The sequence below is a fragment of the Pogoniulus pusillus genome, chromosome 11 (assembly GCF_015220805.1).
Source record: "Pogoniulus pusillus isolate bPogPus1 chromosome 11, bPogPus1.pri, whole genome shotgun sequence".
NCBI lineage: Eukaryota > Metazoa > Chordata > Aves > Piciformes > Lybiidae > Pogoniulus > Pogoniulus pusillus.
In genome coordinates this window covers 14,808,040-14,827,705 of record NC_087274.1, presented here as the reverse complement: position 1 = coordinate 14,827,705, position 19,666 = coordinate 14,808,040, and the positions used below count along the sequence as shown (strand labels likewise).

Below are 19,666 nucleotides of genomic sequence, written 5' to 3'. Positions count from 1 at the left end.
GCCCTGCTCTGCTCCAGAGCCAGGGCTGACTTCTTTTTAGTTGCAATTAGGAACCCTAAATCCAAATGACAGAGGGATGTGGGGATGCAGAATGAACTCTGCAGGCAGGCTGCAGCCATGACTGGAGACTGAGGATTGTGGCCTCACCAGTGCCCAGCACAGGGGCACAATCCCTGCCCTGCTCCTGCTGGCCATGCCATTGCTGCTCCAGGCCAGGCTCTGGTGCCCTTCTTGCCCACCTGGACACACCCTGGCTCATCTTCAGCCAGCTGCTGATCAACGCCCTCAGGTCCTTTTCTGCTGGGCGGTTTCAGCCACTCTGCCCAAGGCTGGAGCCTTCCTGGGGTTATTGTAGCCCAAGTGCAGGACCCAGCTCTTGGCTTTGTTGGGCCCTGTTGAGCTTCATGCCATTGGCCCAGGTTGCTTTCAAAGAAGCTGAGAGGACTTCTCCCCCAGGGCCCAAACCGTGCTTGCTGCATTCCCCACTCCTGTTCCTTGTTCTCCTGACTCTCCTTGCCTTAGCAGCAGTTGAAAAGGTGACAGGTCAGGGGGTAAAGGCTCCTACAAAGTGTTCTTTGTAGAACCGAGTTCCTCTCTGCAGTCCCAGGGGTGCTCTGTACTGAGGACAGAGCTGTTGGGGTGTGGGCGAGGGGAGCAGTGCTGCTCTGGGGCTGGGGCTAGCACCAGTGACTGTGGAGGGGTTCCAAAGCCCTGTGCCAAGGTGTGAGGAGCTGGGCAGAGGCAGGGACAGTGAAATGCTGTTCTCTTGGTCCCCATCTCAGGCTGGGTGCCTGTTCCAACTGATCTGCTCTGCAACTGTGCTCCGTGAGCTTTGCCTTCAGCCGTGCACTGCTGCTGGCTGTCCCTGACCTGCATCACAAGGACACAGCTTGTCCTGGAGGGGAGAAAAGTGCCTGTCCCACCTCACCAGGAGAGAGGCTTCTGTCTGCTGATTGCCTGATGGGTTTTCATGCAGAGCAGTCGAGCAGAGTGCTCTGTGCAGGTTTCACTTGCTCTGCAGTGCTTCTGCTCTATCCCCAGCCTTCTTGCTCTTCTTACCATTCATTATTCACTCCCCTGGAGATGTGGGATCCTCTCCTTCTCCTTCATTTCACTGACATTTTGTGCTGTTGCTCACTGTCAGTCTCTGCTTGTTCTCTCTCAATCTCTCTAAAGCCATGACCCAAACTTCAATGTCCCAGAAACACTTTTAGTCACCAAAAAACCCCACATTTATAAGAATTTCCAAGGCACATTTAGATGTTTTTCTCTTCCTGTTGTGCTCCTTGCCTCCTTTTGCCTTTGAGTATCTGCTCTTCCCTCATCCTTTGGGCTGGAAAAGGCCTCTGAGATCACCCAGTCTAATATCAACCCAGCACCACCACGGCCAATAAACCATGGCCACACTTTTCTTCAACGTCTCCAGGCATGGGGACTCCACCACCTCCCTGGGCAGCCTCTGCCAATCCCTGACCACTCTCACACCAAAGAAAATTTTCCTCCTCTCCAACCTAGCTCTCTGCGGCACAATTCCAGGACATTTCCTCTTGTTCTGTCATCTGAGCCTAGGGAGCAGAGTCCAACCCCCACCTGACTGAAGCCTCCTCTCAGGGAGCTGCAGAGCAAAGGAGCCCTCAGCCTCCTTTTCTCCAGGCTGAACACCCTTAGCTCCATCAGCTGCTCCTCCCCAGCCCTATTCTCCAGACCCTTCCCCAGCTTTGTTGCCCTTCTCTGGACTTCCACCAGGCCCTTAATGGCCTTCTTAGAGTGGAGAGCACCACTTCTGGCCTGGGCAGGGTTGCTGTGATCTTGTCTCCTTGATCAATCTCTTTTTGTTCCTACACCTCAGTTTCTCTCTGTAGATATGGGCAGAGGCTGCCCAGGGAGGTGGTGGAGTCCCCATCCCTGGAGGTGGTCCAGAAAGGTGTGGCCATGGCACTCAGGGTCATGGTTTGGTGGCCATGGTGGGGTTGGGTTGCTGGTTGTACTGAGTGGTCTCAGAGGGCTTTTCCAACCCAACCAACTCTATGGTTCGGAGATTCTGGGTGGGAGTGAAGCTCCTGTGTAGGTCTGCAACCATCTGCAGCGATGGTAACTGATAAAAGTTTCTTTCTTCAAAGCAGTCTGGCTCCATGTGGATGGGGTGGAGGATGCAGGGAGGTTTGCAGGCTTTGGAGGAAAGCTTTGAGCAGGATCACTTTTAGCAGGTCACTGGAGAGAACTGTTAGCAGCCATGGCAGCTTCAGAGCTCAATGTCTCCTGTCACCCCCCCAGGGCTGTTCTCATCCATCATGCGAGAGCTGGTGAACATCAGCCACGACGGACCCAAGTGGATGGTACTGGATGGAGATATTGATCCAATGTGGATTGAATCACTTAATACTGTGATGGATGATAATAAGGTAACAAAGAACAGAAGGCTCCAGAGAGACCTTCTGGAGGCTTTGCACTGCTTCAAGGGTTGAGCAGAAAGCTGGGGACAGAGTTTTGAGCAGGGCCTGCGGTGCCAGGACAAGGTGGGAGGGTTTGAACTGACAGAGGGAGATTGAGAGTGGAGAGAAGGGAGAAATGTTTGTCCCTGAGGGTGGGGAGAGCCTGGCCCAGGCTGGGCAGAGAGGTGGGAGCTGCCCCATGGCTGGCACCAGTGCAGGTCAGGGTGTATGGGCTGTGAGCAGCCTGCTCTGGTTGGGGATGTCTCTGCTGGCTGCAGAGGGTGGACTGGAGGAGCTTTGAAGATCTCTCCTCACGCAAAGCAGTCAGTGACTGTGGACATGAGTTACAGAGGGAGGCACAGCTGCTCTGTGTGGGGAGATTCACAGACTCACAGAATGGGCTGGGCTGGAAGGGACCTCCAAGCTCATGCAGCTCCAACCTCCTGCCACGGGCAGGTACAGCCCAGCTTGCTCAAGGCCTCATCCAGCCTGGCCTTGAGTACCTTCAAGGAGGGGGCAGCTTCTATGTGCTTCTGTAAGAAATGGAGTGGGGTGCTACCCCTGCCCTCTCCCCCTGCCTGCAGCAGAGTTGGTGACCTCCTTCGAGGTCCTCTATTTGAAAGTAGCTGCTTTGCCCTGCAGGAGCTGTGCTGGCTGCAGCCAAGCACTGCAGTGCAAAATGCTGGAAGCTTTTAGTTCCTCTTCCTGTGGAGTTGTCAGTCTGTCTGTTGGCCTATGTCTGTCTGCAGGTGCTGACCCTGGCAAGCAATGAGAGGATCCCCCTGAAGCCAAGCATGCGACTGCTCTTCGAGGTCAGCCACCTGCGCGCAGCCACCCCTGCCACTGTGTCCAGGGCAGGTGAGTCCTGCCCTCAGCTGCCCACGGGGGCTCTGCCTGGGCTCAGCAGGACCTGGTGCTGCTAACCAGCCTCTTGCTGGCCAGCTTGGTCCCTCCTGAAAGCCACCAACCTGGTAGGCCTTTGGTAGGCAGGCTAGATTCCTGAAATAGCTGGACAGTGAAGAGCTCCTGACCCCAGTGCAGGTGGGGAACTGTCAGCACCTTGGGGAGTCACCCAGAGCTGGCTGCCTGCTGCTGGGCCAGCACTGCTGAGAGAGGGCCTCCTGTTGTGCCTAGCCCTGCCTGGATGTGGTCAGCAGTGCACAGGCTCTGGCCCAAAGAGCTCCTCAACTGGAGATGTTGGTGAAGGCTGGGGGATGGAATGAAGGTGTCTCTTAGTTATGCCCATGGAGGAATGGGGCCTGGAGCAATGAGGTGAGCCAGGCAAGGCCATGGCCTGCACTTTGGACAGCTTGAGTGATGTCCTGGTGTCCTGATTGCAGCTTGTGCTCTGCTCATGCTTCTGCTCTGCAGCGCAGCAGGAGAGGGGTCGGTAATGGGGCACTCAGGTGGACTGCAGAGGGTTTTAGTGGTGTGGAAGGAGCTGAGGAGTGAGGAACAATGTGCTGTGTCCTTACCATATGGCTTCCTTGTCCTTGGGCCCAAGGGATCCTGTACATCAACCCCTTGGACCTGGGCTGGAGCGCCCCTGTCAGCAGCTGGATCGACACGAGAGAGATCCAGGCTGAACGAGCCAACCTGAGCATCCTCTTTGACAAGTACCTGCCCAGCTGCCTGGACACCCTCAGGACAAGGTACCCCTGCACACTGACTGCCTGCTGCGCTGCAGAGGGCAGCACACTCTGCACCGACCAGAGCAGCACTGTTGTGCTGTGCTGCACATGGACGTGTCTGGGTTCCTCCCTGCTGCTGAGAGCCTGAGCACCACTGGCTTCGTAGGTTCACAGATGGCTTGGGTTGGAAGGGGCCTCGAAGTTCATCCAGTGCCAACCCCCTACCATGCCCAGGGACACCTCCCACCAGCACAGCTTGCTCAAGGCCTCATCCAGACAGTGAAAGTGAAGAGCTTGGATATTTGGAAGGGCCCTGGAGCTCCTTGGCTTGAATTAGCTTCAGAGCTGTTCCCACACATAAGCTGTGGTTCCTGCTTATCACAACATCCCAGCATGGAGGGGCTGGAAGGGACCTCTGGAGATCATCCAGTCCAACCTCCTGCTCCAGCGGGGCACCCACAGCAGCTTGCCCAGCAGCACAATGTCCATCTGGCCTTGGAAGTTCTCCACACAAGGAGACTCCACAACCTCTCTGGGCAGCCTGCTCCAGGCCTCCAGCACCCTCACAACAAACAGGTTTCTCCTGCTCAGATGGAACAGAGTTCCTGCTCCTGGGTTCCAGTCTGTGCCCACTGCCCCTTGTCCTGTCCCTGGGCACCACTGACAAGAGTCTGGCTTCAGCCTCTTGCCCCCCACAGCTCCTTCAGCTCTTGCTGAGCATTGCTCAGATGCCCTCTGGGGCTGCTCTTCTGCAGGCTCTCAGCCCCAGGGCTCTCAGCCTTTGCTCCTCCCAGAGCTGCTCCAGGCCCCTCGGCAGCTTTGCAGCCTCCCCTGGACTCTCTCCAGCACTTTCCTGTCCCTCTTGAATTGGGGAGCCCAGAACTGGACGTGGTACTGCAGAGCGGGCCTCACCAGGGCAGGATAGAGGCACAGCAGAACCTCCCTTAAGCTGCTGGCCACACTCTTCATGCACCCCAGGGCCACATTGACCTTGGTCACCAGGGCACATTGCTGGCTCATGGGAAGTTGGTGTCTCCCAGCTTCCTCTCCACAGAGCTCTCTCCAGCAGCTCCTCCCTCCCCTGTCCTGCTGCAGGAGAGTGTTCCTTCCCAGAGGCAGGACCCTGCATTTGCTCTTATTGACCTTCACAAGGTTCCTCTGCCCAGCTCTGCAGCCTGGCCAGGTCTCACTGGCTGGCAGCACAGCCTGACAGGTGCCAGCCACTGCTCCCAGTTTAGGATCAACAGCAAACTGATTCAGGGTCCACTGCATCCCTTCACCAGGTCACTGAAGATGCTGAACAAGGCTGTCCCTGGGGAGTGTCTAGGGAGAAGCTCTCGTTTCATGCTGTGGTGAGGACTGACCAAAGCAGAGCCCAAACCAATCTGACTAAGGGAGCTTCTCTCCCATCCTCTGCTTGCTTCCCACCTGTGCACCTTCATTTAAAATCCTGAGTGTGGAGCTGAGCATGAGAGCTGCCAAGCACAGTCATGGAGGTGTTCAAGGCCAGGCTGGGTGAGGCCTTGAGCAACCTGGGCTGGTGGGAGGTGTCCCTGCCTGTGTCAGGGGGTTGGGGCTGGATGATGTTGAAGGTCCCTTCCAACCCAACCCATTCTGTGAATCCATGAATCCAGAGTGTTCATGGGTCCACCTGTGTTCATTGCTTACCTGCTCTCAATGTTGCTCTGCCTGGTCTGTGTTGTCCCCTGAGCACTGCCCAGTGTCTGCAAGGGGTTGAATCTGGGTGCTGAGTGTACAGGATCTGTCACTTTAAGGTGGTGGTGCCCCCAGGCCACCTTGCAGGTCTTTTCCAACCCCACCCATTCCATGATTCCCTTGCTTCCCTGGGCTGTCGGTGCCTGTGCTGCTGCAGCTGCTTGTGTTTTCCATGCCTGCAATGTCCTTCCCTTAGGTTTAAGAGGATCGTTCCCATTCCTGAGCAGAGCCTGGTCCAGCTGCTGTGCTGCCTGCTGGAGTGCCTGCTGACAGAGCAGAACACTCCTCCTGACTGTCCCAAGGAGCTCTATGAGCTTTACTTTGTCTTTGCTGCTGTCTGGGCCTTCGGTGGGTCTTTGTTTCAAGACCAGGTAAGAAGAGAGCTGCCTCTTCAGCATCTCTTACACAGGACTTTTGTCTTCTTTGTTATGGTCTTGTGCCCTCCAGAGCTGTGATGCCATTTCCTAAGGCTCTTTTCTAGAGCCACACAATTGTCTTGGTTGGAGGAGACCTTCCACATCACCCAATCCAACCATTAACCCTCCACTGCCAGGCCACTACTAATCCACGGCCCTCAGCTCCACATCTCTAAGTTCAAAAGCCCTCTGTGGATGGGGACTCCACCAGCCTAGGCCAGGCCTTGACAACCCATTTGGGAAAGAGGTTGTTCCTCATGTCTAGCCTGAACCTCCCCCAGAGCAAGCTGAGGCTCTTTCCTCCTGTCCTGTCACTTGTTCTCTGGGAGAGAAGACCAATCCCCACAGCAGTCCCCATCAGCGCCTCCTTGCTAGCATCCCCTGGCTGTGCCAGGCTGCCCTGAAGTGCAGACAGTGCCACAGAGAGCACAGCCTGAGCTGGACAGGGACAGCCTGAGAAGGATGGAAGCAGAGCAGGGGCATAGCACTCCTGTGGAGCACTAACTCTGAGGCTGGACTGTGCCTTGCTGCTTGTGAAGCTCTGTAAATGTTTGGGCTGAAGGTGTGAGGTGCAGCCGTTGGAGCAAGGGAAGCCTGATGAAAAGTGATCCAATCTAACCTCTGCTTATTGCTCTGCAGCCAAAGTGCCTTTCAGGCTGACCTTTTGTTGCAGAAATGCCAGGAGGAGCAGTGGAGAAGGCTTCCCAGTGCTCAGTGCCTGTCACTGGCTAAGAGCAGATGATGGATTTGCCTTTTGCGGGCTCTGAGTGAAGCAGAACTCCTGATGGGATTGATTCAGGAACCTGTTTGAGCTTCACAGGGCTCTGGCAGGGCTGGAGCAGCTCCACTTAACTGGGCTGGGGAGGATGGGCAACCTCTGGCAGTGCTGCTGTGGGCACTTTGCCCGGGCAGGGGTTAGGGCACCCTCCTGAGAAAGCTTTTAGCAGCTCTGCAGGAGCCTCTTGGCTGCTGGCCCTGAGGAGCTGGAGCAGCAGGAAAGTGCAGAACGGCAGCTCTGCTGCCTCCCCCACAGCAGGAGGCTGCAGTCATGGGCACTGACCGTGTGGTGGCCAAAGCTCTGCTCTGCTGCTGGATGGTGGCTCAGGAGGCTTTCCAGAGGGCATTTGGTTCAGATCATCCACAGAACCACACAGTGGTAGGGGTTGGAAGGGACCTCTGGAGATCACTGAGTCCAACCCTCCTGCCAAAGCAGGTTGCACAGGATGGTGCCCAGGAGGGATTTGTGTGACCCTAGAGATGGAGATGGCAGCAGCTCTGTGTGCAGCCTGCTTCAGTGCTCCACCAGCCTCAAAGTAAAGAAGTTCCTCCCCTTTGGATAGAATTTTCTGTTGCACACAGACTTGAGGCTCAAGTTTCCTGACGGAGCCTCAGCAGTCCATGGGCACTGTGCTGAGTGGTCCCCCTTGGGCTTCTGGCCTGGCAAAGCACATGGAATGGCTGTGGGGTGGAGAGACTTGCACACGCTGCAGGAAGAAACTGCTGCTAGAACCAGCAGCTCACAGGTGCCTTTCTCACAGCACTTCTCACCTCTTCACTGACAGTTGTCAGGGCTGGGCTGGCACCAGCTGAGCACCAGAGGCTCTCCACGGAGCCTTCTGCTTCCCACAGGGAAGAGAAGGGGAAGGAGGCAGAGAGACTGATGGGGTGGGAAAGAAAGTGAGCCAGCTGGGCTGGAGAGAAGAACAATGCCTGGGGCTAGAGACACAGAGAAACAAAGCAGTGTGGAACTCAGCCCCTGATGGCACCACTGGCACCACTGCTGCTGGGGGCAGGCACTGGGCAAGGCCCAGCCTGGACTCAGCAGCAGGTGGGAACTGGATTCAGGAGCTTGGTTCTGGCAGTGGATTCAGGAGCAGAGGGATGGGGCTGGGAGGCAGAAGGGAGCCTGCAACTCAGCCTGAGTGTGACTGATGAGGAGAGGCTTTGGTAGGCTCTCTGCCACCAGCCATGGCCACAGCTGTAGGCAGCTGCCATGTGCAGATGCCTTGGCAGGGAGGTTTGACTTGATGATCTCTGAAGGTCCCTTCCAACCTCTAAAGTTGTGTGACTCTGTGTCTTTGGCTGTTGGGAGGAGCAGGCTGCAGCAATCAGTCAAAGCTGCCTTTAGGCATGGGTACATCTCTGTCTTTATCCAGCTGAGCCATTGGCCTCAGCCCAGACACACCAAGGGTGCCCACCACAGAAGTAAATAAATAGGAGTGATGAGAAGAAAGGAAGGAAATGAACAATTAGGGTTAATTATAGGGAAAGGGATAAAATCATTGGGCTGGGGAATGGCTTTGAAGGTCCAGTCCCTGCCTGTTGGGCTGGGATCAATAACATTGCCCAGCACTGGGCTCCAGGGTAAGATGTTTGCCCCACTTTGTGTCTTGCAGCTTGTGGACCACAGGGTAGAGTTCAGCAAGTGGTGGGTGGCAGAATTCAAGACCATCAAGTTTCCCTCCCAGGGCACAGTCTTTGACTTTTACATCGATCCAGAGACAAAGAAGTTTGAGCCTTGGTCTAAACTTATCCCCCACTTTGAACTGGATCCAGAAATGCCATTACAGGTGGGTGACCCTTGCAGGCCTTAGCCTGGCAGCAGTGCCTGTGTCTGAGTGGCTTACATGGGTGCTCTGATGGAGTCTCACTGAAGGTCAAGCACCTCGTGATGAGGAATCAGAGAATCACAGAAGGGTAGGGGTTGGAAGGGACCTCTGCAGATCATCCACTCCAATCTCCCTGCCAGAGCAGGGTCACCCAGGGCAGGTCACACAGGAACACATCCAGATGGGGTTGGAAGCTCTCTAGAGAAGGAGACTCCACAACCTCTCTGGGCAGCCTGCTCCAGGCCTCCAGCACCCTCATACCAAACAAGTTTCTTCTCCTGTAGAGATACAACCTCCTGTGTTCCAGTTTGTGCCTATTGCCCCTTGTCCTGTCCCAGGACAGCACTCCAAAGAGCCTGGCACCTTCTTGCCCCCCCACTCCTCAGATATCTGTAAACATTGCTCAGCTCCCCTCTGGGGCTGCTCTTCTGCAGGCTCTCAGCCCCAGGGCTCTCAGCCTTTGCTCCTTACACAGATGTTCCAGGCCCTTCAGCCTCCTCTATAAAGCCTCCTCTGGACTCTCTCCAGCAGATCCCTGGCTGTCTTGAACTAGGGAGCTCAGAACTGCCCCACAGTGTGGTCTCAGCAGGGCAGAGCAGAGGGGCAGGACAACCTCCCTAGACCTGCTGGCCACACTTTTCTTCATGCAGGGCAGGAGCCCTTTGGTATTGGTCCCTTCCCAGTGCCATCTAGAGGCTGGGATCACAGAATCACAGACCCATCCAGGTCGGCAAAGCCTCTCAGGAGCACCAAGTCCAACCTAGAACCCTGCTCTACAAGGTTCAGCTTAAACCACAGCCCCAAGCACCACATCCAAACGACCCTTAAACACACCCAGCGTGGGTGACTCCACCACCTCCCTGGGCAGCTCATTCCAGTCCCTGACCCCTCTCTCCATGAAAAACTTTTTCCTAGTGTCCAATCTAACCCCCCCCAGGCTCAGCTTGAGGCCATTCCCTCTTGTTCTGTCTCCAGTTACGTGGCAGAGGAGACCAGCAGCAGCCTCTCCGCAGTGTCCTCACCTCCTGCTTCCCAGAACGTGCCGTGGGGGTTGTGGCAGGGAGGGGGCTGCTGACCTGCTTGCCTTGTCTCCGGCAGGCCTGCCTGGTGCCCACCGCCGAGACGGTGCGGCTGCGGTACCTGGTGGACAGGCTGCTGGCGCGGCGGTGCCCGCTGCTGCTGGTGGGCAGCGCTGGCACCGGCAAGTCCGCGCTGCTGGCGGACAAGCTCCGCGCGCTGGACGCCGAGGCGTACGTGCTGAGCAAGGTCCCTTTCAACTACTACACCACCTCTGCCATGCTGCAAGGTAAGGCAACGGCTTCTGCCTGGCACCTCGCTCAAGTCCTGTGCTGTCTGCTGGGGTTTGGAGCAGGCTGAGCCCCGTGGTGCTTGCAGGAAGACCTCGGGGTGGGCTCTCTGTGTCCTCATGACTGAGCTGTGTCCTCAGGGTGAGGTGCTTGTGTCCTCGGGGTGAGCTGTGTCCCCATAGTGAGCTGGCTGTGCCCTCGTGGTGAGCTGCCAGTTGGCTGATGACCCCAAACTGGGAGCAGTGGCTGGCACCCCTCAGGCTGTGCTGCCAACCATTCAAACCTGGCCAGGCTGCAGAGCTGGGCAGAGGAACTGCATGAGGGTCAACAAGGGCAAGTGCAGGGTCCCTTTGCTGTTGCTGTCAGAGGCCTGGAATTGCACTGCACTGTGAGGCTGCAGACTTGTGTGGCCTCAGGAAGGGCTGATTTTAGATGTTAATTAAGGCCTAATTAAATTTACATTAAATGCTTATTTGGAACACTTAATTTAACTTGCTACCAGAAATGTCAAATTTTGTGCTTCTGTTGAAGGGGGAGAGAAGAGGCTGCAGGAAGGGAAAGATTCAGCATTTTGCTTCGCACAGCTCAGTCCTTTGGGCAGCAACTGTCAGTGCCAGGGATCAGCTGGGCTGGGAGTGGTGGCAAAGCCAAGAGGCTGCAGAGCACCCAGGCAGCAAAACCTGGGGGTGGAAAAGATCTGTGGCCTGAAAAACACCAGAATGGGAATCTGTAGAGATGCACAGAATGCACTGGGCAGGAAGGGACCCTCCAAGGGCATCTTGTCCAACCTCTTTCACTCACAGGGACAGCTCCAGCTAGAGCAGGCTTCACAGGGACACAGCAAGGCTGAGCTTGAATGTCTCCAGGGATGGGCCTGAACCACCTCCCTGGGCAGCCTGTGCCAGTCTCTTTGCACCCTCACTGGGCACAACTTCCTCCTGATTTTCAACCTGTCCAGCTCCAGTTCCAAACCATTGCCTCTCAGCCTATCCCCACAGGCCCTTCTGAGCAGACCCTCTCCAGCCTGCCTGCAGGTCCCCTTCAGGTATTGGAAGGCTGCTCTGAGGTCTCCCTAGAGCCTTCCCTTCTGCAGGCTGAAGAGCAGAACCCTACAGAGCAGCTGTGGGGCAGGGTGGGGTCATTCTCACTCAGCACCAGCCCAGCACTATCCCTGTTCACCACAATTTTTAAACCCAAAGTACTACAGAGCCTCAGCCAGACCAAATGGAAACCTTCCACAGGTTGGGAATAAGAACCTGTTCTCCATGATTTCTGTTGATCATTCATGGTCCTGCTTGAAACTGATGCCCTGAGGTACACCAGCAGGTCAAGGGAGATTCTTCTCTCCCTCTGCTCTGGCCTGCTGAGACCACATCTGCAGTACTGTGTCCAGTTCTGGGCTCTCCAGTCCAGGAGGGACAGAGAACTACTGGGGAGAGTCCAGTGGAGGCTGTGAGGATGATGAAGGGGCTGGAACATCAGTCTGAGGAGGAAAGGCTGAGAGAACTGGGACTGCTGAGCCTGGAGAAGAGAAGGCTGGGAGGGATCTGATCAATGTTTACAAATACCTGAAGGGTGGAGGGCAGGAAGGGACCAGGCTCTTGTCAGTGGTGTCCTGTGGTAGCACAGCAGGTACAAGCTAGAACCCAGGAGGCTCATGATGGACAAATTCTTTGGTGTGAGGAGCCCTGTAGGAGGCTGCCCAGAGAGGTTGTGGAGTCTCTTTCTCTAGAGACTTTCAAAACCATCTTGGATGTGTTGCAGTGAGCCCTGCCCTGGCTGGCCCTGCTGTGGCAGAAGGCTTGGACTGGATGATCTCCAGAGGTCCTCGCCAGCCCCTACCACTCTGTGACCCTGTGACAGCCTGTGTTGAAACTGAGCCTTGTCACAGTATCTGGAGGCTTGGGAAGTGCTAGGGAGGGGATGAGAGAACTTGGGGATGTTTGCTGCACTTAGAAGTATTGATTTGATTGTTCTGGAGATGCTCAGGGAAGGAACCACAAAATTATCAGCTGCTTTTGTCTGACACAGCTACAGAACTGCACTTACAGGGACAGAGGCAGCAGTGCTCAGGGACCTGCTGGAGCAGAGCTGGAGAATGCCACAGCAGTGCTGGAAGGGCTGGCAGGGCTCTGCTGTGAGGCCAGGCTGGCAGAGTTTGGCTCGGGCAGCCTGGAGAAGAGAAGCTCCAGGGAGACCTTCTGGAGGCCTTGCAGTGCTTCAAGGGCTGAGCAGAAAGCTGGGGACAGAGTTTTGAGCAGGGCCTGTGGTGCCAGGACAAGGGGGGAGGGTTTGAACTGACTGAGGGAGATTGAGAGTGGAGAGAAGGGAGAAATGTTTGTCCCTGAGGGTGGGGAGAGCCTGGCCCAGGCTGGGCAGAAAGGTGGGGGCTGCCCCATGGCTGGCACCAGTGCAGGCCAGGGTGTGTGGGGCTGTGAGCAGCCTGCTCTGGTTGGGGATGTCCCTGCTGGCTGCAGGGGTTGCACTGGCTGCCCACAGCAGCTGCCTCGCTCCCTTGCTGGGTGCTGGGGGGCAGGGTTTAGTGGGGATCTGGCAGTGCTGATGTAACAGTTGGAATTAATCTGAAAGATGATTTCTAACCTGAATGATTCTGACACTCCTCAAAAAGCCATGAACAGCCCAGGTGCCATCTGGGGGGCTGGGGGCTTCTGTCTGTGCTGTGAGCTGAGCCCTGCCTGTCCTGTGCACAGGTCAGCTCCTCCTTGGGCTGCTGCACTGACACCCAGCAGGGCACTGAGCTGTGGAGAAACCAGCTGGGGAGTCACAGAACGGATCTGGCTGGCAGAGCCCTCCAAGCTCACCCAGCCCAGCCCTCCCCCCAGCACTGCAGGCTCACCACCAAACCATGGCCCTGAGCACAGCTCCACAGGCTGCTGCAACACCCCAGCGATGCTGACTGCAGCACTGCCCTGGGCAGCCTGTGCCAGTGTCTGAGAACCCTTCCAGGGTTGAAATATTTCCTGAGATCCAGCCTGAGCCTCCCCTGGGGCAGCTTGGAGCCATTGCCTCTGCTCCTGTCCCTTGCCACCAAGGAGCAGAGGCTGCCCCCTCCTCACTGCCACCTCCCTGCAGGGAGCTGCAGAGAGCAATGAGCTCTGCCCTCAGCCTCCTCTGCTCCAGACTGATCCTCCCCAGCTCCCCCAGTGGCTACTCACAGGCCCTTCTCCAGCCTCTCTGCACTGCCCTGGACAGGCTCCAGCCCCTCAAAGTCCTTCCTCCAGTGAGGGGCCCAGAGCTGGGCACAGCACTCAAGCTGTGGCCTCCCCAGTGCTGAACACAGTGGGATAGGCACCTCCTGTCCCTGCTGCCCATCCTGCTTCTGATCCAAGCCAGGATGCCAGTGGCCTTCTTGGCCACCTGGGCACTGCTGGCTCATGCTCAGTGACTGTCAACCAACAGCTCCAGGCTGCAGCCCTCTCCCAGCTGCAGCTTTCTGACCACACATCCCCAGGTCTGTAGCTCCCCATGGGGTTGTTGTGACCCAGGTTGAGGACCTGGCACTGGCCTTGTTGAACTTCACACAATGAGCCTTGGTCCATGGCTGTCACCTGTCCAGGTCCCACTGCAGAGCCTCTCTGCCCTCTAGCAGCGGGACACAGCTTGGTGCCATCTGCAGACTCACTGAGGGTGCCTCGGTGCCTTCACCCATCAAAGGCCCCACTGCTGAGCCCTGGGGGACACCACTGGTGACTGAACTTTGTTCCTCTGCCTCCATACAGGTGCCCTTGAGAAGCCCCTGGAGAAGAAGGCTGGCAGAAGCTACGGCCCAGTGGGCACCAAGCAGCTGGTGTACTTCATTGATGACCTCAACATGCCACAGGTGGATGCCTATGGCACAGTGCAGCCCCACACACTGATCAGGCAGCATCTGGACTATGGCCACTGGTAGGAGGCTGCCTGGGCTGGGCCATGCAAGGTCTGGGGGTTCAGCTCCACTGCTGGAGAGGAAGTTGACAGTGTGGAGTCTTCTGCTGGAGCCACAGAGGCACAGAGTGGGCTGGGTTAGGAGAGACCTTTAAAGGTCATCTGCAGCCAGCAGGGACATCTCCAACCAGAGCAGGCTCCTCACAGCCCCAGACACCCTGACCTGCACTGGTGCCAGCCATGGGGCAGCTCCCATCTCTCTGCCTAGCCTGGGCCAGGCTCTCCCCACCCTCAGTCAGTTCAAACCCTCAGTCAGTTCAAACCCTCCCCCCTTGTCCTGGCACCACAGGCCCTACTCAAAACTCTGTCCCCAGCTTTTTGCTCAGCCCTTGAAGCACTGCAAGGCCTCCCGAAGGTCTCCCTGGAGCTTCTCTTCTCCAGGCTGCTCAAGCCCAACTCTGCCAGCCTGGCCTCAGAGCAGAGCCCTGCCATCCACTCAGGAGTCTCCAGTCCAGCAAACTGTGGTGTCAAGTGTCACACAGAGGAGGGCAGCTGTCCTGTGGGGCCAGGCTGGGAGAGTTGGGGCTGTGCAGCCTGTAGAAGAGAAGGCTCCAGGGAGACCTCGGAGCAGCCTGCCAGTATCCTTGACAAGGGCTGGGAGTGCCAGGCCGAGGGACAGTGGCTTTGAGCTGGGGGAGGGGAGACTGAGACTGGAGATGAGGAAGAGATTCTTTGCAGTGAGGGTGGGGAGAGACTGGCACAGGTTGCCCGGGGAGGCTGTGGATGTGCCCTGCCTGGATGTGCTCAAGGCCAGGCTTGAGCAGCCTGTGCTGGTGGGAGGTGTCCCCGGGCATGGCAGGGGGCTTGGTGCTGGATGATCTCTTCCAGCCCATCCCCATCTGTGATTGCAGCCCAGGGACAGGTGTGAGGCAGAAGCAGGTTCCTGGCTGTGTGCTCACCCTGCTGCTGCTCCTCTGCTTTCCCAAAGGTACGACAGGACCAAGCTGTCTCTGAAGGAGATCACAAACGTGCAGTATGTGGCCTGCATGAACCCAACCGCAGGGAGCTTCACCATCAACCCTCGCCTGCAGGTACTGCCCTGCGCTGCGGCGGGCACGGCGCTGGGCACGCACCCGGGCATTGGCTAGGCAGCAGCAAGAGGAGCACCACTGGGCATCCCCTCAGCAAGTTTGCAGGTGGCACCATGTTGTGTGCTGTGGTTGACACACAGGAGGGAAGGATCCATCCAGAAGGACTCAGAGAGGAGGGCCCAAGCCAGCTGTCTGAAGTTCAGCAAGGCCAAGGGCGAGGTCCTGCAGCTGAGTCAGGGCAATGCCAATCACAAAAGCAGGCTTGGGTGAGGAGTGGCTCAAGAGCAGCCTGGGGGAGAAGGCCATGGGGGTGTCAGTTGGTGTCAGAACTGGTCACTGGCAGCCCAGAGCCAGCTGTGTGCTGGCTGCAGCCAGAGCATGGAAAGCAGCAGCATAGGGAGGGGATTCTGCTCCTCTGCTCTGCTCAGACCTCACCTGCAGCACTGCCTCCAGCTCTGGGGAACCCAGCACAAGAAGGACCTGGAACTGCTGGAGAGGGTCCAGAGGAGGCCATCAAGATGGTCAGAGGCTGCAGAACCTCTGCTGTGGGGCCAGGCTGGGAGAGTTGGGGCTGTGCAGCCTGCAGAAGAGAAGGTTCCAGGCAGACCTCAGAGCAGCCTTCCAGTACCTGAAGGGGCTCCAGGAGAGCTGTGGAGGGACTTTGGACAAGGGCTGGGAGTGCCAGGCCAAGGGACAATGGCTTTGGGCTGGGAGAGAGGAGACTGAGAGTGGAGATGAGGAAGAGATTGTTGAGAGTGAGGGTGGGGAGAGACAGGCACAGGCTGCCCAAGGAAGCTGTGGATGTGCCCTGCCTGGAGGTGCTGAAGGCCAGGCTGGATGAGGCCTTGAGCAGCCTGTGCTGGTGGTAGGTGTCCCTGGGCATGGCAGGGGGCTGGAGCTGGATGATGTTGGAGGTTCTCTCTAACCCAGCCCATTCTATCACTTTCTGGTCTTCTCTGTCGTTAAAGTCTGAAGTCACTGAAGGTGTTTCGTGGCAGCTGGCAGCTGCCAGGGCTGAGCTGGGTTAGTGTCTGTTCCAACTAGAGTGATTTGCCTTCACCAGAGCTCAGAGCCCTTTAGTTCTTCAGTGGACTGAACTTCCAGCAGGGCAGTTGTGCAGTGCAGGTGCAAAGGCCTTGTTTACCCAGCAGGGTGATGTCCCCTCCTGTCCCTCCTCTGAGGGACGGTGAGAAGAGGGAAACAACCTTGTCCAGCTGCATGCAGGCAACAGCATCCCACAGCATCCCAGGCAGGAAGGGACCTCAGGAATCATCTGGTCCAAGCTTCTGTGGGAATGGGAGCCTAGATGAGTCTGCCTAGCACTGAATGAGTGGCCTGGAGCACAGGTCCTGTGAGGAGCCACTGAGGGAGCTGGGGAGGATCAGGCTGGAGCAGAGGAGGCTGAGGGCAGAGCTCGTTGCTCTCAGCTCCCTGAGGCTGCCACCTCTGCTCCTTGGTGGCACGGGTCAGGAGCAGAGGCAATGGCTCCAAGCTGCCCCAGGGGAGGCTCAGGCTGATCTCAGGAAATATTTCAGCCCTGGAAGGGTTCTCAGACACTGGCACAGGCTGCCCAGGGCAGTGCTGCAGTCAGCATCGCTGGGGTGTTGCAGCAGCCTGTGGAGCTGTGCTCAGGGCCATGGTTTGGTGGTGAGCCTGCAGTGCTGGGGGGAGGGCTGGGCTGGGTGAGCTTGGAGGATCCATTCTGTGATTGTGTGATCCTGTGTGTCCAGTCCCCTGGGGCACCTCTGGTTGTTGCAGTCTTCCTGACTCTTCGTTTCTCCTCCTCAGCGCCACTTCTGTACCTTTGCTGTCTCCATGCCTGGGCAGGAGGCCCTGTCCAGGATCTATAGCACCATCCTCACACAGCACCTGGCCAGTGGGCACTTCCCAGGGCCTGTGCAGAAGTCAGCTCAGCAGCTAATTGCCCTGGCCCTGGCCCTGCACCAGAAGGTAGCTGCCACTTTCCTGCCTACAGCCATCAAGTTCCACTACTTGTTCAACCTGAGAGACTTCTCCAACATCTTCCAGGTAAGGCAGTCCTGGGGCACTTGTCCCAGAGCCATGAGAGCCTGTAGACCTCTGTCTCTCTGGTCCAGCCAGCCTTGGTGAGCAAAACACAGCCTCCCACCTAGCAGTAGCCCAGGATGTATGTGTCTGAGTCCAGGGGGTGACCTTGGCCATTCCCTAACTCCTGCTTGGTTTTGGATGGATTCCAGAGCCAGCACTCATATTTTGAGGATCATGAGAATCACAGAATTGTTTGGGCTGAAGCTCATCCAGTCCAACAGCAACCCAGCCCCACCATGGCCACTAAACCATGCCCCAGTGCCATGGCCACACCTTGCTGGAACACCTCCAGGCATGGGGACTCCACCACCTCCCTGGGCAGCCTCTGCCAGCGTCTAGGCACTCTTGCAACAAAGACATTTTTCCTCTAATTGCCAACCTAACCCTCCCCTGGCACAATTCCAGGCCAGTTCCTCTCCTGTCGCCTGAGCCCAGGGAGCAGAGCCCAACCCCACCTGACTGCAGCCTCCTCTCAGGGAGCTGCAGAGAGCAATGAGCTCTGCCCTCTGCCTCCTCTTCTCCACACTGAACATCCCCAGCTCTCTCAGTTGCTCCTCTTCATCCCTGTTCTCCAGATCCTTCCCCACCTTTGTTGCCCTTCTCTGGACACAGCAAGGCTGATCCTGAATGTCTCCAGAGACGGGCCTCAAGCACCTCCCTGAACAGCCTATGCCAGTCTCTCCCCAGCCTCACTGGGCACAACTTTCTCCTGAAGTCCAACCTAACTTTGCCTGCGTCAGTTCCAAATCATTGCCTCTTGTCCCACCCCCACAGGCCCTTCTGAACAGTCCCTCCCCAGCCTGCCTGCAGGTCCTTCTCAGATCCTGAAATGCAGCTCTGAGGTCTCCCTGGAGCCTTCTCTTCTCCAGGCTGCTCAGCCCCGACTCTCCCAGCCTGTCCTGCTACAGGAATTGCTCCAGCCCTCTGAGTATCTTTGTGGCCTCCTCTGGAGCCTTTCCAGCAGGTTTAGGCCCTGCTTGTGTTGGGTGCTCCAGAGCTAGACAGAGCAGTGCAGGTGAGGTCTCAGCAGAGCAGAGCTGCTCCATGGTCAGCTACTCTCCATGTGTGCATGACGGATGTTGCTGATAAACAGATCAAACCGAGCTTTGATGCTGATGGCTGAAACTGAGTGCCCAGAGCAGAGCCAGCTCTGCATCAAGGGGAAGCTGCTCTGCTTTAGAACTATTTTGCCTCAGCAGTGGAGAGCTTTTTGCTCTCCTTGCCTTCCCAGGAATCCCATGCTCTGAGACAGGAGCTGTTACTGCTCAGAAAGCCTTGTGGAGTCTGAAGATGGTTGATAAGTTCTGGGAGTGTTCTGAGCAGGCAGCTCAAGAGGTTTGAAACATCACAACCTGCTGTAACCCACTCTGTGTGTCATTTCTTTCTGCCCTTATTGACATCTGGTGTAAAAAGCAGGGGCTGACAGTTCAGTGCCTTGTGGTCTGCTCCATCAAACAAGAGATGAAGTCTTGAGAGGCAGTGAGAAACCCAAGAGCAGAACCTTGACAGAGTTAATAGCTCCACTGTGTCCAGAAGGACTCGGCCCTGTCACTTGTGCTCAGCCTTTGAGGGTAGATGTGGGGCACCTTAAGTCCTGCCTGCTACTGAGCCCCTGCTTTCAGAGGCAGAGAGAGAAAAGGAGCATTTCATCTGGGAAGCTTTCATCCTATCTGCAGCACACTCGGAGGCTGCTAAGCTGGTGGGAGTTGCCATCCTGCCTGATGGAGTGTGGCAACTCGGGTGTCAGCAGCTCAGGAGGCTTTTCCTTCCTCACTGGGTGCAGCAGGGGGGCTCTGGCTCCTGGGTCTTGCCATAGATTCATAGAATGGTACCAGGAAGGTGCTCCAGAAGACAATGGGGACAATAGGACAATGGCTTTGAGCTGGGAGAGAGGAGACTGAGAGTGGAGATTGGAAAGATATTGTTGAGAGTGAGGGTGGGGAGAGACTGGAACAGGCTGCCCAGGGAGGCTGTGGCTGTGCCCTGCCTGGAGGTGTTGAAGGCCAGGCTGGATGTGGTCTTGAGCAAGCTGTGCTGGTGGGAGGTGTCCCTGGGCATGGCAGGGGGTTGGCACTGGATGAGCTTTGAGGTCCCTTCCAGCCCAAGCCATTCTGTGATTCTGTGCAGACCTGCAGGAATTGCAGCCCTGGCTCCTGGTCCTTGGCCTGCAGCACTTCCTGATGTCACTGCTGCAGCATCAAGGTCACCCTTTGGTCCTGCAGGATCCTTTGGGCTCCTCAGAAGGTCTGATCTGTTGCTTTCCCTCTGCAGAATGTCCTGTCTCTGGTTAAAGTCCAACACTCCTGTGCCTGGGCACCAGCCATGCCTCTGGGTCCCCAGGCACCGCTGGGCTCCGTGGGTTGTTCTGCTGTGGGCAGTTCAGCCTTGGTGGAGCAGAGAGGTCTCTGCAGCGAGGCCTCCCTCTGCATCCTGCTTGTCCAAGATCTCTTCTTTGCTGTCTCAGCCCAGAGCAGGCTCTGCTGCTGTGCTCCTCCCCAGCTGAAAGGGTTGC

At 57.0% G+C, this 19,666-nt stretch overlaps 1 protein-coding gene across 3 annotated transcripts in view; it reads left to right on the top strand.

Moving 5' to 3' along the window:
- Window positions 1-2,299: 2,299 nt before the first annotated feature.
- The window catches only part of LOC135179399 (dynein axonemal heavy chain 9-like), a 107,711-nt gene continuing 90,344 nt past the window's right edge, over window positions 2,300-19,666 (top strand). For 2 of the 3 annotated variants that reach the window (XM_064151164.1, XM_064151163.1), the window contains exons 1-9: window positions 2,300-2,402; window positions 3,182-3,290; window positions 3,937-4,084; window positions 5,976-6,150; window positions 8,592-8,765; window positions 9,903-10,110; window positions 13,852-14,017; window positions 14,985-15,087; window positions 16,876-17,115. In XM_064151164.1, coding sequence (XP_064007234.1) covers window positions 2,334-2,402; window positions 3,182-3,290; window positions 3,937-4,084; window positions 5,976-6,150; window positions 8,592-8,765; window positions 9,903-10,110; window positions 13,852-14,017; window positions 14,985-15,087; window positions 16,876-17,115 — 1,392 coding nt within the window. In that variant the 5' untranslated portion in view covers window positions 2,300-2,333. Of the gene's footprint in view, window positions 2,403-3,181; window positions 3,291-3,936; window positions 4,085-5,975; window positions 6,151-8,591; window positions 8,766-9,902; window positions 10,111-13,851; window positions 14,018-14,984; window positions 15,088-16,875; window positions 17,116-19,666 lie in introns of those variants that run through there. The other variant, XM_064151165.1, reaches the window with a different exon arrangement.